This window comes from Cinclus cinclus, chromosome Z (genome assembly GCF_963662255.1).
Source record: "Cinclus cinclus chromosome Z, bCinCin1.1, whole genome shotgun sequence".
In the NCBI taxonomy this organism is placed as follows: Eukaryota; Metazoa; Chordata; class Aves; order Passeriformes; family Cinclidae; genus Cinclus; species Cinclus cinclus.
In genome coordinates this window covers 64,078,572-64,096,338 of record NC_085084.1, presented here as the reverse complement: position 1 = coordinate 64,096,338, position 17,767 = coordinate 64,078,572, and the positions used below count along the sequence as shown (strand labels likewise).

Genomic DNA, 17,767 nt, shown 5'->3' with positions numbered 1-17,767 from the left:
TAGCTCCTTTTTAGCTACTATAGGCAACATAGCATCCCTCTTCTGTTCCTGTAAGATAATGTTAGCAGAGCACGTGATCTGACATAGTCTAGAGGCCAGAGCAGAACAATACTGTCACTTGTCTTCTGCAACTCTGGGGTGATACAATAAATTTTGAGTGCCTTCTTAGATTTCAATTTATGGCATAAATTAGAGCAGTTCAGTGACTGTTCTAATGTATTCCTTGCTGCCCCCAGATTACAGGGGCTGTTCTGGCAGCTGATAATAACTGAAGTGTAGAAGTGCTTTGGCTAAGCTGAGTTTTTTTCCAGTCTCATCTCTGGCAGCAAGAGAAAGAAATGACAGAGACCTGCAGTGTTGCTTTTTTCCCCCTGGCAATTTTCTTATACATTGTGAAGACTAGGTAAGAAATTAAACAAGTTGTTCTGCTATGAGAATTACACTAAACCAGAGGCAGATTCTGACAGAAGAAGGTTTAGCTTTAAAATCAAGGACTCTAGAATTATGACTAAGTCCAGAGACTTAGAGAGAGATACTTTGGAGATATAACAATTTATGTGCAAAACGTGGAGTTGCAAGGAAAAACTCTTTTCACTGGTTACTTAAAATTATTAGAATTAGGTTTGGAGTAGTATATGTGTGCAATTCATTGAGCCAAAATCAGTTTTTGCCTGTGTGTATGTGTGTATCTCATATTTCCTTATCATTAAATGTTGGTATAGGCAAATTTCTGGGTCAAATTCTGTCCCTAGTGACTCTTATAATCCTCTTCCACAATAAATTAACTTTTAAACGTCTGATCTAAATACTGGTAAGAAACCACAAAGAGCTATCAGCACTGTTACAATCCAATATCCAGCCTCAAAAGCTTGCTCTAAACAGAGAAAGACTGAGATTTGGAGAATTTTTTATCATTGTTTTTCCTTCCACTAGTAATCTGATGAGCCATATAGTAGTAGTAGTAGTAGTAGTAATAATGTATTTTTAAAATTTATTTACCATCTGGGTGTACTGGTAAACAATCAAATTAGAAATCTGAGAAAGTGGAGACTTACATTCTGGTTCCTATTTTCATCAACTATGTACTGTGTTAATTAGAGCACATCAATAACTGGTCTGTGTTCACATTTCTCTTCCTGTGAAATAGAGAAGATAGTTATTCTGTAGTGATGTTGTGGGACTTCATTACAAAAGCTCTTAGTCTGTTTTGATTTCATAATTGGATTAATCTGGGGTCCAGGCATAAGCAAGTAAGACCCTGGTGTATATATTATTATATACTTATATATAGTATTAGCACATTAGATGAGGACCTCTGTTCTCAGGAAAGGAGAAATAAAACAGGAATTTTTTTTCGAAATAATATGTAAACAGTATTTTAAGAATTGACCGGATAACTGGGTTTAAAAGCCATTTAGGTCCTAAAGATGGAGTTGTCCAGGAAAATTTGCAAAAGCTTTCAGGTGCCTAACTTTTGTCATCTGCTTTTGTTTCAATGACTGAAAGCTTGGTCAGAAATCCCAACGTCAGACGTTTCAAAGTCAAACACTCAAAGGGACTTTCGTTTGCTTCAAGGTTTGCTTGTTACTAGGAGTGTGTAACCTTCTGCAAAATGGTAACGAAGACGGTAAAACTGCTACCGTAAAATGCTGGTAGCTCCGTTACAGGGGAAGTTGAGGGGAGCAGAAAACCCTTATATAATGTAAAATAGCTGCTTTGACTTAAACCCGTGACATCGCCCGGGAGCGGAGCGGAGCGTGGTTCGGTGTGCCCACGCCGAGTCGATCCCGGCACATCTCCGGCTCTGGCAGACCACGCTGCCGTCTCGGCACCGGGCTGCGGGCGGCGGGACTGGGCCGTCAGGGCTCCGCCGGCCTCGGGACGCCGCGCTTCTCCCCTGTCTCCCCCCTCCTCCGCTCTCCGGGCAGACGCAGACCCAGCCCCGCTTGCCGCTACCTGCCGCCTCCCGCCGCGCTCCGCCGCTCCGGGCCCGCCCCCCGCGCCACTGGCTCCGCCCGCCCCGCCCCGCCCCGCCCGCCGCCCGGAGCGCGGTGCCTGGCCCGGCCCGGCCCGGCCCGGGAGCGCCCTGCCGATCCGCGCAGCGCTCTGCGGGGCGGGCGAGCGCGGCTGCCGGCGGCGGGGCATGCGGGCGGCGCGGCTCTGAGCCCTCGGCCATGGCGGAGAAAGTTTCGGCGGCTTCGGAGCGGGCGCGGGGCTCCGGCCACGTCGGCTCCTCTTGCTCCGGCTCTTCCTCCGGCTCGGAAACTCTCTCCGAGGAAGGAGAGCCCGGCGGCGGGGCGGCGACGGCGCCCGGCGGGGCGATGGCTTCTCCGGAGCCGGCAGTTCCCGGCGGGCGGGCAGAGGACGACGCCTCGCTGGAGGAGCGGGATGAAGAGGTGCGCGGGGCCGGGGCGGCGGCTGCTGCTTCTCCGCCCCTCTGCTCCGGGGCCGCGCCGGGAATCCCGCGCAGCGCCGGGACCCCCGGGGTGCGAGGCGGGGGTGACCCCGCGGCGGGGAGCGGCTTCGTGCCCACCTTGGCGTCAGCCTCCCCGGCTAAACCCGGGACCTTCATGTTCTAGGACTATGCCGGCTCTGGCCCTCTGGCTGCCGATAATTGAGAGTTGGGGGTTTTTGTACGGAAAGGGGATTTTCTGTTTTAGGAAAGCTTGTGTATATGTTGTTTTGGCTACTCTTGGTTTTTTTCTTTCTTCTTTTTTCCTCTTCCTTTACCCGAGCGTGTCGTCTTTGGAAAGCGTTGCTCCGAAGTAAACTCTTTAATGCCGGGAGGAAGTGATGGGCAAGCCCCCACACTATGATAATCCTCTGGTGGGAGCTTATGACAGGCTGTGGATCATGGAGGAGCTCTGTGGGTGATAGATCCATAACGTGATGCGCGGATACGCGTTTTATTCCCTTTCCTGTCCTGATCTAGCTACAATACCTTCTAACGGCACTCTTAAGACGGAACAATCTCCCCACAGTGTTACAGTAAAACGACCTTTTTGGGTCTTGAGACACAATAATAATAATAAATAATTTCAAAATTATTTTATATATTGTTGCATGAGTCACACTCCTTAAATCTATTTCAAGCCATGACCCCAACCAAGTGCATTGTTCTGTCTGACTGCTGCTTTACTTTGCTTCAGTGCATCATCTCTTGTGTGCCTTACTTGCGGTCTTTTGTTGTGGTCAACTTTTTAATTTGCTCTTAGGTAATGTTTCTTTATTCTGTGCCTTTATGCGGCTGGATGTGCAAAGATTTTTTTAAGAAACCTTGCATTTCTAGAGGAATATCTGTTAAGCTGGTTGAAGTTGTTTTCAACTAGTTAAGCTGTGGTTGTCAGTAATGGCTGTTTATGTAGCTCCTGTTCTTCTCTTTTCCCCATGTATCCTGTTAAATTGATACAACTGTGGAACAGCATGATGAATTGGAACTAAATATACCTTTCTGTATCCCTCTCCTTTTTTCTTAAATACTCAAACTCTAGACCAGGTTCCTTGCTTCTTTCAACTGCATGAGCCCCCAAAGAGTGGAATGTATTTGCAGTTAAATGCATTTATGATAGGAGTAGAATGAATGTGGATATACCCACATTTTTTAAAAAATATGTCTAGACGTGAATATGCTTTTTTTCACTGTGTAGGAGCTCCGTAGCTGCTGTTAGCATGGAGCACACTGCTAGGTGATCAAGATATCCTGCTTCTCGACAGGAATGGTATGTGTGGGCTTGAGGCTATGCTTACCACAATTATGTGGTGTCTAGATGGTTTAGTGCTCAGTTTGTAAGTCTGCATAATAATGTAGAAATATACAAAGTCTGTCTGTTCAGTTAGCTGAACTCAGAGCTGCTGGCAGACCAGTGAATTTCTGGTAAAGGCTTGTTATTTCTGTGTGTGTCCTTTGGAGATAGATTACAGGCATCTTTTGAGTTGAGAGTATAGAGAAGGTAAGCCAAAAAATGACTCAACGTTGCAATAATGGAATTTTGAAATTCTGTAAGAGCAATCTGGTATCTCACCTTCATTTAGTAGTGCTAGAAGATAGCAGCATAAACTCAGGTTAGTGTTGTGGGAGAGTTTGCTTAGAATATGCAGCCTTATTCTGTCCCCTTTATTCCCCTCTGCTAGATTCCTTTATTACCTGAAACCAGATTTTTTTTTTTTGGCCTGTTTTTTGTAGTTTGATTTTGCCTATCCTTCCATTTTGGTATAGTCAATGTTAGTAGCTGAATTTCTGCCTACCTGCAGAACCAGCTGGCAAATCACCTGTATAATAACCTTTTTTTTGTGCAAGGACACCACAGTGCATTAGAGTGCAGAGGTTAATTTCAGACTGAGAGAGCATCTATTCATATGGAAATCCCTAAGGACTGTGGAAAAAAGCAAGGCTGAGGTCCAAGATGTACATACAGATGATTTCAGGCTTTCTTTATGTGCCACCTGCTGGAAGTATCCTATAGAGAGAAGTGCTTGAAGTTGCTGTTTTCACATTGACATCCTATTTCATTACTGTCAAATAATGAAAATGTTGATGTTCTCTGTGATTTTCTGTTACTGAGTTATTTTAGTGACATGGATCCCCACTGTTTGATCCTGTGCTTGCAGGTTTCATTTCTGCTCTTGTCCTGTCCTTGTTCCTGTTGCCAGCGTAGCAGAATTGAATCTGTTGTCACAGCTGTTCAGTATCCTTCAGACAGCAGTGGAACAGATTTTCCTGCTACCTCGATTTCTACTTTAGCTGTTGATAAATTCTTCTAAGTCATGACATATAAAATGTTTCCAAACTAAATGAATGGATAGCTAGAAAACATGTAGGTTTTCCCATTTCTTGTGGTATTTCAGTAGAACTACTTCTGTGACCTTGTGTAAGACATCCTTGACAACTTGAACCTTGTCTCCTCCTGAATTTCTTTAGACTAAACAGCCCCAGTGTCTTTCATCTTCCCCTGCAGAATGTGTTTCCAGACATGTGATCGTTCTCATTGCTGTCCTGCGTACTCATTCCAGCTGGTTGCATCTGTCTTGAAGTATGATGTCAAAAAACATGGTGTCATACTCAGGATTTACACCTTCCCAGATCTGCTAGAGCACAGAGATTATTTCAGAGGTCTCTCAAGTAGTGTTGTTTTTTTATATAGCCCAGACAGCTAATTTGCAGTTTGTGATCCGCTATGAGTTTTATGTATTTTCCTGAAGAATGATATGAACATTTCTACTCTACCAAAAAAAAGTGGTTCATCTCACTACCTCAGTGAAGGAAGCTTAATGCTGCTATCTAGAGTAGGTCAGCTTCTTTTGTGCTCAGACTGTAGAACTGAAAGCATGATAATTCTTTTTCTGAGTAGTATAATGTCTGAAAGAGTTAAGTCCTGGAGGAAAACAGGGAAGGAAGGGGTGGGAAGAGATGGTACATCACTTTTTTTTTTCTTCCCCGTTGTCATTACTTCGTGCTTCAGTTGCATAAACTTTATCTTAACAAAAAGGCTGCAAAATACCTGAGGAAAAGCAATCTCTCATTTCATGTAAGCAAGAACAAATAATTGTTTACAGGATTACAGTCATCAGTTTCTGAAGTGTTCTTGATGTCTTATATTGAGATTTTGCACACATGAGAATTAAATAAGGATTTAATACCAACATCTTAGAAGTGCTTTGCTTTTGGAACATACGTGCATTGAAGTGCTGTGGATAGCAAGCACATAAACACAAATGAATTCAAGCAGATTATTTGCCTGTGCTCTTCTGAGGTGAGTGGCTAACTGCTGACGGCAGATAGGATGGGATTGCATGGTGAAGGGCACTCAAGGAGATGATGGGTCACTGCATTTCTAATGCTGTGCAGTTCTTTAGTTTTTTTATTTTTTTCCATATTCTCTTCAGAACTCTCTTTGCTGGAAAATGTTTTCCAGACTATCAAGAGAGGACTTGAGGCTGCACAACAGTATGTTTTTTTGTTGTAATCTGTCTGCTTCTGCTCTCTGTGAGTAGACAGTACTGGACTGGCATTGTGGAAAAGGGATAAATGCAAAAAAACCCACTATTTCCCCCATTTTCCTTTCTGCTGTGTTTTTGTCTTCTGTACACTGGTTTTCCTTTTGGCAAAAATATGACTCTGAACAGGAAACACGATTTATGAAATTTATTGAGGTGAATGGTGCCAAGTGTCATTGGCTGCACTAGTTTCTGTCATTCAAAATGTTTTACAGTCTTTTAGTTCAGCATAGGATATCCTTTTTTTGGTGGTGGCTTTTGGATCTTAGTGTTTTATAGGGGAGGTGAAAGCTCACTTGGTTTAACCTTGTTTCTTAAAAGGAAAATGAAGGCAAGCTATGGATTCTTTGGTTACACCAGTATTCTCAAGGATCTGAAGGTTAAATTGTGTGTCTTGGAGTTGTCTGTCTTTTCCATCACCTTTCTATAAACCTTGTCACAGTAACTTGCCAAAACTTACCAATTGCTTGCCAAAAGCCAGGAAGGATCAGAATTCTTTCAGAACCATACTTTGCCATGTAACACATCTGTCTGAAATGGATTCAGAAGCTTCTGAACGTGCTAGTGTCTTCTGAATTACCATAGTGAGTTCTCTTCATTACTCTAGATGCTTTAAAAATCTCCATTAAAACCTAAAACCACCCACAAAAAATGGGGAGGGGAGAGAAGTATGGTATTTTATTCTCAAATAATTCCAGGTCTTGCTCTGTAAATTCAGTGTTTGGCACTAAAGTGATTACTCAAGTTTATAAGAATCGAGATGATGAGCAACATGGTAAGATTTCTCATGAAAAGTGTCCACTGAACTTTGAAGTTGATTGTTGTATGTTTTCTCCCACTATCTAGTTACTGCGTTATTGTAATATTGTGTATTGTATGTTAAAAAAGATATCTCACTGCACAAAGTAGATACAAAACCTTTTCATGTGGTGGCTGACTCTTCTCCTGAAATCTGCCTTCTTGCTCTTCATGTTGCAATCTGTTGCAGCTTCACAATGACTTTATGGTGAGAATTAATTACTAGGGAGCTAAGATTTTGTCATTGGAGTATTCATAACGGGGTGAGGAGTGTGATAAGGAATGTATTGCTCTAGAGACTACTCCTTTGCACATTCACCCTTTAACATATACCCACTGGGAAGGTACAGTCCCTTCAGCATTACAGATTGTGTGCCAGATCTTCACCCCAACAAAATTGTGGTGCCGTTTGGTAGAGGGGTGGAAATCAAGATACTCTGGGATAGAATAAGCAGTGTGTGAAGTGATGGCAATGTTTACACATGCATCTATGTGTAACCGAGGTGGTGGTAGTTCTGGTAAAATGTCACTGTGACCTAGCTAGAAGTAGTGTTTTTGTTACTCTTTCCCTTCCTTCTGATCCTGCTGCAGAAGTAACCATGGGACATTCACAGGTTGTGTACAACATACCATAGATTTTTCCTCTAGGTGTTTCAGGCTTTCTTGTCTCTAACAGTAATAGATTCTTCCCTGTGGTAGCACACCTGAATGATAAAACTGGCTGAAGATGAATAGCCTAATTGCTAGAGTGTGATCTCTAGTTCATGCTAAAGAATAGTAATACCATCAAGAAATGTATTCTTCTCAGGGTTAAAATGATTGTGGTAAGGTTAAATAAAACACTCATCTAGTCTAGAGCAGCTGCAAAGCTGTTTCTGTGTCATGTCAGCCAGACTAACAGCGTTGCTTTTGGTTTTTAGATATGTTTGTGTTAAGTTACCTATGAAGTGAAATATTTGACAATTTAAGTGAGTAGGGCTGTCTCATGAGTCAGGTAAAAGACTTCACTGGTTTGCTTTTAGTATGAAAAAAATGTATGTTTTTCTAATACTTTAAACTTTTCCTGTGCACGATAGGCCTTTAAAGGTGCATACTGCTATGTACCCTTATTGTCTCAGAAATCCCCGGGACATGGAGAGACACATGGTTGAGGGCTCAATCTAAAAGAGCCATGTGCTGCTGCTTGATATTTGGCAATATCTGTACAGTAGTAATGTTTGCAGCTCTCTGGAATTTCTTTTCAAGGATTTGGTGGATATAAATAAGTCTATAACCAGAGCATCTATCTTGCTTCTCACTTGGAATAAGTGAGAAGTGAAGAAGCAGAATCATACATTGAGTTGCATATATGGTTTTTTGCACCAGAACTATAAAATTCTTCTGGAAAGAGCTGGGTGAGGAACTGATAATTAACAGTCTTCGAGATCTAAACGGTTTGCAAGAATGGCTGGGATCATCCTTCAGATTTTTCACACTGGTGAACACAGTCTTGAGACTAATCTTCAGTATCCCTTAGTGTCTGTATGTCCAACTGTGAAACCAAATGTAAAGAAACATCTTTTTTGAAAAGCTGCAGCTCTGTAGAAGGAATCCGGCCTGAGTCCAGTGTGGTCCGCTGCCTTTGACAGGGTGTTGGATAGATGTAAGCTGCTTTGAACTCCATGTTGGTAGACATAACAAGATGTGTTACTCGGTACTCTGAGGAAGCTCTGTATGATGGGGCTGCTTTGCTAGCAGTAACAGCTTGTGTAAAGTTGAGCTTGTAGAAGGGAACAAGAGAGTCTGAAGTCTTGAGGCATAAAATAAAAGCATGGCCAAGCACTGTATAAACGAGGAGATCCTTGAGCTGGGGAGCTGAGCAGCTAGGTAGCCGTTTTTCTGCAACAATTCGTGCAATGAGGTAGCTTGCCTCTTGGCTTTGCTACGAATTAGGCACTCTGTCCCCCATTCCCAGAGCAGAGCTGTGCTCAAAGGTTGCAGTACTGAAGCATTAATACATATTGAATACTTGGTTTCTGATCCTGCTCTTCTTGTTACTACCTAGAGTTGGCAAACCTTAACTAGCAATGCTTTTCTGTACAAGGCATGACAGATTTACCCTTCCTTTAGAGCAAATATCAGAAATGCAGAATTGGGGAACTTAGGAATAAGGGCCACAAAGACTGTGAAGATTAGTAATGAGAACTTAGTCCCTGAAGTTTTCTATTGAATCTTCCTTCAGTAAAATTGCTCTGACACCAGACTGGAGGTTTTCTCTTACATCCATTATGACAAAGCAAATGCCTATTATTAAGAAATTCAGTAATGCAGGGTCTGCCTGTTCTCCTGCTGGGCTGGGAACTGACCTGCTCAGGCTTTGTCTGAAGAGAAGTACCTGTCTTGACAGCTTCTTAAACAGGGAAAGAGGAAGGGAGGAAGAAAATTTTTGTTTTGTTTCTAGTTTGGTTTTTTTTTGGTTGTTGTTTTTTGGTGTGCATAGTAGTGTTCTAACTTATATTGGGAGCTTCTCAATGTTACAGTATCACCAGCGGTACTGTGCCACTGCTAAGCTCCTTTAAAAACAGCAATGTGGGCTTGAAATACTCTGCAGTCTAAAACACACAAGGTCCTACTGCCAAGTTTTATGATTTGTTGCTTCACCCTTCAGATTTGTCAGGTGTTTTTCCAGTTCTTCTCTTGCAGCTGTGGTTTTTAAAATTATTTTTGAAACTTTATAATTGTTGGGTGGTATTGGGTTTTAAGCTATATGACTTGTGGGAGACTGGTGCTTAAAGTCTTAAAATACTGGTAGCTCCTTTTTCATGATAGAGTGGAAGCAAAAAATTGAGGACAAGGTAGCTGAAAAGGTGAGAAGCATGGAGGTGTGGTAGCAAATGATCTGTGCTTTGAAATCAAGCCAGGAATCTATCTTAGCTTTTGGTTTACTGAGCTAAGTAAGGTCTCTTACTTACACTTTCATACTAGAAAGGGATGCCCTCATCATACTTGCTGTCTGAAAGACTATCTGGCTCCAGCCAAGAAGCACTGGGATGAATGCCTTCCCCTCCTGTACAAGTGTAACTAAGCTGATGAAATTGTGCTGTTCAGAAGTGAGCTACAAGTACCTCCAGGGTTAAAGCTTAAGTTTTCAGCAGTATAAACAGCCTGGCTGCCCTTGCCACAGGTTTCTTTACTGAGTAACTTAAATTTCAGGTGGGAACCAGGGATGAATGCAAGACTTTTTTCTTAACGGGTAACATGTATAGTCTTAAACTAGAAAATGAGAATTTTTTTTTTTTGCCTTTCTGATCAAACAGCTCTTGAAATGACCTTCAGGAGAAGCAAAAAAACCCAACCATGAAAGAAGCTATGAAAACCGGTTCCAAAATTACTAAGTGTGTGTGAAAATAATTGATTATAGGATGGGAACTTCTATAGCCAAGAGAGATTCACTGTTGCCTGACAGAGAAGCTTCTGTATTAGATACATTTTGCAGAGTTTTATTTAAACATCTGTGTATATCTCAATATATATTTTTAATAATGATATAATAATTTAATATAATACAATAATTTAATATTAATGAATTTTTAATTTCTAGGGTTTATACATGCTTCTGTACCAAGTAACAGACTTCTGTTGTGAGGCCATGCTGCCATGCTAGTGGGACTGTATAATTAATTGCACTTGGACTATTAATGATTCCATTGTTTTTAATAGCCTTGCAATCCTGAAGGAAGAGAGCTCTGGGTGAATGAAGCAGATGAAGTGCTGCACTAAACTGCTAATTTGATTTTCATTGTTACTTCAGGAAACTTTTGCTAGAATGTAATAATGCTGTAGCTATGCTCAGTGGGTGCTTTCATTGTAAAGCTGTTATTCAGGCCATATAACAAAAAAGCCTTGGATGACTTTCACACTGTGTTTCTGGTTTTCTGCCTAGTACAAGGCAGGGAAGGGCAGAGTGAATTTTACCTAGTGTGTTTTGTTCTGGGCTAGCTAGCAGAATAGATTGTTTACAAAAGGTCGCAGGGAAATCCTTAAGATCAACTGAGTCTTCATAGCTTTGATGAGTAGCTGGGCTAATGTAAAGTTTCTGGGTGAGTTGTAACTTGCTATCAGTGCTTTCTTCTCCCTTCCCGTTTGTTCAAATACTGCTGGTGTTAACACATTATCCCACTGGAGGACACACTCCAGAGTTAAAGATGACATTGATTTCCTTGGAATACCTCTGCAACCAGCAGAGTACTGCGTATTGATCTAGCTGTACATACATTGAGAAAATGTGCTTGTAAGTTACAGTGGAAGCAGCAAGGAAATGACTTTGGGCATATCACTAATTTGCCATTGTAGAGCAGTGACTGTCATTGACTCGCTTGAGTTTCATTGAGTTCCTGAGTTTACTGAACCACAAACTATGTATTGGAATTACTGTGAAGGTTCAGGGTTGCTGAGTTCTGCTGAGAGAATGTAAGTATACTCACACTGAGTATGTGTTAATGTAGTTGTATGGAGCAACGAAAGATGTGTTGATGTAGTACTTAGGGACATAGTTGAGTGGTGGACAGGCTGTTTTAGTGGCTGGACTTGATCTTTTCCAATTTCAGTGATTTCCAATTTCAGGTTCTAGGAAAGAAAGCATGAAATAAAGAGTATTCCTAGTGGTTTACAATAGTGTCACTGTGCTGAATATTGCCTTCCTTCCTGGCAAATGTTTTTGTGGTCTCCCCTGATTTGCTTCCACCCAAACTCAGCCTGCATATTTTTAAGCTCTTGTCAGAGATAATTAGTGACTGAAAACTGAAACTTCAAGGGTTACATTCAGACAGCAGTGGTCCTACAGTTAAAGTAGGGCAAAGATTTTAGGGGAGTAGGAGAGATTCAGATAAGGTATAATGAGGTATGCTAGGGGAAAACATCCTTCATGGTGTTCAATAATTTTTATGCTTCTGATAGTATTAGCATTGTGTTAAAAGGACCGTTGGACACAAACTGAAGGAAAAAATATGTTAAAATATGCAAAAACCTAAAGCCATTCTGTCAGGCACTTTAGGTTTAAGCTTATTTGAGGGTGAAGAAAAGCACATCTGAACTTTCATATGTTGAACCACTGAAATAGGAGAGAGCTGCAAGCCCAGCTGTTACAGTCTGCATGACCTCACCTGCACACTGCCCAAGAAAGCAGCTATGCCAGTAGCTGGCATTACACCTTGTGCACAACAAAGGAATAGCTTCTCACTTACACATGCCCTTGTAACTTACAAGCAGGTAGAGACAGGTTTTATAGCAGTGGGAGCTAAAACACTTCTATTCCAGGTGTACCTTCCCAATAAGACACTCATAAGTAGTATGTTGTTTTGACATTGAGTTAGGAAAAAGTAAATTGCAGAAACTTCAGATGACAAATGTAGATATATTAAGTCATAGATCTGTCAGCAAAAAACAAAGACAAAATTGGAATTAGCAAACTAAACATCTCTGAGGATCTGGGCTTTACTCTAGGGTAGGTTGGGAATATTTTTCGAAGTACAGGTGTGCTAGTATCTCACCTGTATCTAGTTGCAGTTATTGAAATATTCCTGCTGCTATTATTAAAAAAAAACCACAATGAACTGTTTTAATGCTAGTGATCTTCTAATTAAATGAATGCCTTTCCTTTTTTTCTTTCATTTTGGGAGCTCTGATGGTTTGTGTTGCAGAATACTTATTTTGATGTTAAAACTTCACGTGTACAGCTTCTGGAAAGAGGGTCCTACAGTTGTCTGACATGAAGATAGACTTTGCAGAAATCTTGTTCAGGCGAAACAAATGGGGAAACAGAACCATACCCACATAAGCAAATACCACAAGGCAAGGGTAATGGATTTGTTTGAAGTATTGTTGAGGGCAGTACACATTGTATGTATTTTGCGGGAAATTACTTCAGATCAGCACTAGTCTGATCACAAGATTTGATGGCTTCGTACACTGCCAGTTGCACAGGAGCCTAAGTATGCTTCAGGGTCTGTTAAAGGGCAGTAGGATCCTTGCTAACTTGGGTATTGGTGGTGCTGCCCCCAGATCAGTTGAAGTTTGTGGTTGGTGCCTGGCCAGATTTTTCTAGTAGGTGTTGAGCTTTGAACAGCAGTTGATGCATGAACTGTTTCTACTGGATAAGCTCAAGCTGAGTGTGTGTGCAAGAGCTGCAGTTGCAGCTTCAGTGATACTGTAAACACAGTAATTTCAGTTGAAATTTCTGACTGGGTGTGGTGGTTTTGATTAGTCATGAGTCCCTCTGTCTTCATTGGCTATTGTTGAGGTAATGTGCTTTCAAGAGACAGTTGACAGGTGGTTAGTGTGTTAATCCTCACTGTTTAGTTTTGAATTTGGTAATCCACCTCCAAGACATCTTGACTGTCTGAGGCTGTGTTTTCTGTGTGCCTTAGTTTTTTTGAATAGGAGTTTTCTTCCTATATGTGGTTAGTCTTGGGCAGCATCTTCCTGTGTTTAGGTATAGTTGCTTTTAAATATGTTTTCCTGTTTCCTAGGAGACAAAGCAGTACCACTCTGCATGATTTTAATCCTTAAAGAGGTTATACATACATAAACAAACACAGAAAAATACATAGCCTTCCCTATACCTTACCAGGCGTGGACAAGTAGAGTGGCTTGACCTGTTTTAATTTCTGATGGTACTGCTAACAGATGCCTTCTGCAGTTTGGTTTTGGGCAATGTCTCCATTTGTTTGAATAGACCAAATAAAGCCAGTTAAGCTGCTTCAATAAACGTGTGGGCAGAAGACATTTTCATAATGAAAAATTGTTTACTCTAGATACAAAGCTAGATTCTAAGATTTAAGGAGTCCCCTAAAACTGCATGGTTTTAATAAGTGTATGTAGGAGATAGTTGGTCTTCAGTGGATTAGTGATACTAATGTACTTGATGTAGAAATCTTTGTAAGATTATTTAATTTTTTTTTAAATTTTAAAAAATTTTTTTAGATTTTATTTTGTAGAGAGTGTATATTGACAAACACTGTACATAAAAATGTATAGTATGGCTGCATTGATTTCCTTTAGTGTTTGGACAATTATGACTGTTTTCTTGCTGCAAAATTTTTGTATGCATAAGCATATACTTCAAAGATCCAAATAATATGAGTAAAAATATGTGTGGGGAAATTGACTTTGAAGGGTTTTTTTTTTCCCCTACAGACATAGCAGTTAAAATAATTCTGGTGTCTGCATTTGCAGGAGACATAGAAGGCAGCCTTCTGAAGTGCTTTGAGTGGTGTAGTATACATTGGTGAGTGCTTCAGCACAGCTCCTAAGTGCTTGGAGTTGTGGCACATCACTGTATGTGACTAACCACCGAAGCACTTGGAGAGCTTTTATAATAAGACTTCATCAAAACTGTCATTGTCTTGTTTACTTTATTGTACTCATCATGCATACTCAGGTGTTCTTCCATGTTGGCTCTTAAGTCAAGTGTTTTTTTGTGGTTGTGTAGGCACAAAATAAAAGGTCATGTAAAATATGAGGCAAATTCAGACTTGGATGGAGGTAACACTTCATTGCTTGGCTCTCAGTTACACATAGATGTAATGGTGCTAATTTTGAGGCTTGTTAGTGTCTGGCTGAAATTATCAAAAGGAGTCAAGGACTGTTTTTCTCTCCCCTTTCCTGTCCTGTGCTATTAGAGACTGAAGGGCATCTTTGCAGAGTTTGGTCTTGATGGCTGCAGACCCAGTTTGCAGGGAGTGTCTATAAAGAAAAAAATCTCCTTTGCCTGGCAAAATGTTGAGCTATCTGTCTCTCTTGGCTCTCTTAATCTGGAATACAGGTTTGGGGATCATGGGCCCCTGTGTAAATCCATTGCATTCAGTGAGTTTCATTAAGTGTCTTTTCACATGAAGTCCTCTTCAAGTGCTTTCCAAAAGTGCAGTTGTTTTGGGCACACAGGTGGCCAGGTGCTGGCAGTGGAAGGTTGCAGGGGCGTCCTCTGTGAGGAGCAGGGAAAAAGTGTGAGGAGGGAGTGGTAGAGAGGAATTGTTCTGGAGTGACTCCAGCACCCTTTCTCAATCCCCTTCACTGCTTGTGAGGAAACAGGTAGAGGAGTTGGAAATGAAGAGGTGCAGTTGAACTTTGAAAAAGCTTTTAATTAGTCTTTGTTTCTCATTAGCCAGTTGATTTCCCCTATGCTGAACCAGTTTTGCCTATCATGGTAGTTGGTAAGAGATCTCTGTTTATGTCTTGAGTTATGAACTCTATCTTATTTTCTCCTGTGTGTTGTTGAGAAGGGGAGTGAGAGAGTGACTGGGTCAGTTGGCTGGCAGCTGGCCAAGGCCTCCACAGTCCATAATTTATACGTAGATTGCATTTAAAAAACTTTCTAAAAAGGAAATGGTTTGAAAAGTGTTGTTACATACATTTAGGCAGGTGTATCTCCATGCACTTTTAGCTGACACAAGTTGGCAGTTGAAATCTGCTCAGTTCACAAATACATTTCTTTCCTTCCCTGAGTACAGCTCTATAAGCTTGTGCTGGCTTTATGGTTATACAGTATGAAGCATTTTGTACTTCAAATATCACCTTTGGAAACTGATGCTGGGCTCTTGGTTTCTCAGTTGGAAACTTATTTTTTCTCTAAATGTACCTGGTGATCTGGCCATGTAATAATGCCAAGAAATTAATTCAAACTTTTAGTAATATCTGCATATCTTATGAATAGTAAAGCTGAAAAAAGGTGATGTCTTGTCTGAAGAGCTGTTGGAAGTGGCCACTGATGTTAGTTTCCAAATGAATCCAGTGCTTGCCATCAAAATAAGGTGTGTGCCCATGAATGTTTTGTTACTTGCAGTAGATATGTAGTCATGTCATTGCTTCTTTAAGGAAGAGTTGTGCCTTATTTCTTTATGCAGCAGTATTTTTAGAGCATCACTTAGGTTATGTGTAAAATGTTTTTCTCGCTTCTCTCTTCCACCCCCAAAGTCCCTGAATGTGTATAGGGAAGTGGGTACTGCTGTTGGCTGAGTTGTGTAGAGCTGGACATGGGTGGGTTCAGGTATGGAACTTGCACAGGTATCCCTGTAGCACTACAAGGTATGTCTGTCAGTCATCATCGTGTGAGAAGAAAATTCAGTCATTTGAAAACTGGTAAGTGTAAACATTAATATTGATACTGATTTCATAATACAGTGTTAAATTTGTAACCAAAGTGGGATTACTGTGTGAAAGGGTAAGACTATTCATTTTTTTTTTCAAGGGAGAAGACAAAGTAATACTATTGATAAGGTAGAATGCTTAACTGCATTTTTTCAAGATCTCACTTATCTTTTACAATCTCTCAGTTATTACTGCAGCTTCACTACTGCCTGTTGGTTCATTAGGTAAAACTGTAACTTTCTTTTTTACAAGGGGACAAGAGTACTTAGTAAATGAGGTCACTTGAGAGATCTTTAAAAAAATCACTATTTGCAGTGTATCTTTTTATTTCAACAAATCTCTGTAAAAACATGTTGAATTTGTCAGAGGTGGTTATTTTAAGTATCTTAAAAGAGTAGGAGTATGTGTCAGGGGAACACAGTATTAATAAAAACTTATTTTTACAGTAATTTTAGCTTTATGAAGAAAAACCCTTTAATATGGTAAAAGGAAGGTTTACCTGTTCTAAAGCAGAGTTCATTGGTCATCTTATTGTCAAGGGTTTTAAACCTTTTTTATCTTACATCAGTCAGCCTCTTTAGTAAATATTTGCTTGTAAGTTTAAGATTTGAGTTGCATGGGGGCTAGAATTGTGCTGAAATTTTATACAGAAGATTGAGAATGCTGTAACTAATTGGGTTAAGGTATTCTGTTCTCTCAACAGGTGTGCTAAGGAAAGGTACAAGAAAGCCATCTCCTTTTCCTTTGTTCTCTTGATTATAAATTGTCTTTCTGCAGGAGGACAAGGGCAGATTTGAAAGAATGTTGCAGTGGTAAGTTAAGGAACCTGCAGTGCAGGACCAGTGTTGAGGTTACCTGTGGTGGTGTGCAGTGCACTGGCCTGAGGTTGTCCAGTTTGATGGCTCAATTCCACATTTATGTGGCATGATGAATATATGTGGCCATGCACCTGTAGTTGTGATTTGCTGCCTTAATTTTGTTACTCTGTGCCTGGCTTCAGCCTCAAGCACTCACTAGCATGGCTGATTTATCAGCTGTATTATAGCCCTGGTATAGGTTTAAAACTACAGAATTGGTTTTGTAGACATGGCTTTTTTTCTTTACTTTATTTTTAGTTTGTTTTCTCCACACTAGTTGCTGCTACTTTTTTTTTTCCATTGGACCACCAATGCTTGTTTCTTTAGAAGAATTATGTAAACTGTTTTCTAAGCAGTAAAATTATTTTATGAGGCTTCAATTGCAGAGGTGTGTATGTTCAGTTGGATGCTGAAGTTATTTGCCTTTCTTCCAAAGATAATTGTACAGGTGAACAGTTTTCAGAAATAAAGCAAGGTGTAGTTTAACTACTTGAAAGCAAAGGGGAAAAAGAATAGTTAGCTTATTTGCACTGACCTAATTTAGTGAATTCCATGAACACAGCTAGTTTATCTGTGATGTCAGTAGCAAGTTCTTACATACATATCCAGAAAGTAGACCTTTGAGGGGAAGAAACGCTGATGGTAGCAGACATTTTGCTTTGAAACTCTTTGGAGCTGTGAGTCTGTGTATTTGTATGAGCAACCTGAAAAAAGTTGAAGCATGGGAATCTGATAAGGGTTGTGGGTATAGCTTTTTTGGGGGCTGTCTGTTTTTGAGGGTTTATTGATTAATTTTTGAGCTGTCTTTTGTACTGTGTAATTACTTTCCAGGATGTGGATTAGCATATCACTATATCATCATTCTGTATTAGTAATTTAATCTGCTAAGGAGCTGCCATGCATAGAAGTCTTTTCATAGAGGCAATATGCTTCTAGCGAGACCTTGTTCTTTCTCCTTTACTTTCACAATCTGAAACAGAACACCTTGTCCATTC

General features: G+C 40.6%; 1 protein-coding gene across 1 annotated transcript in view; it reads left to right on the top strand.

The window, feature by feature from the left end:
- Positions 1-2,174: 2,174 nt before the first annotated feature.
- The window catches only part of MAST4 (microtubule associated serine/threonine kinase family member 4), a 279,151-nt gene continuing 263,558 nt past the window's right edge, over positions 2,175-17,767 (top strand). The window contains exon 1 of the mRNA XM_062513746.1: positions 2,175-2,396. Within this exon, the coding sequence (XP_062369730.1) occupies positions 2,175-2,396 (222 nt within the window). The remainder of the gene's footprint in view (positions 2,397-17,767) is intronic.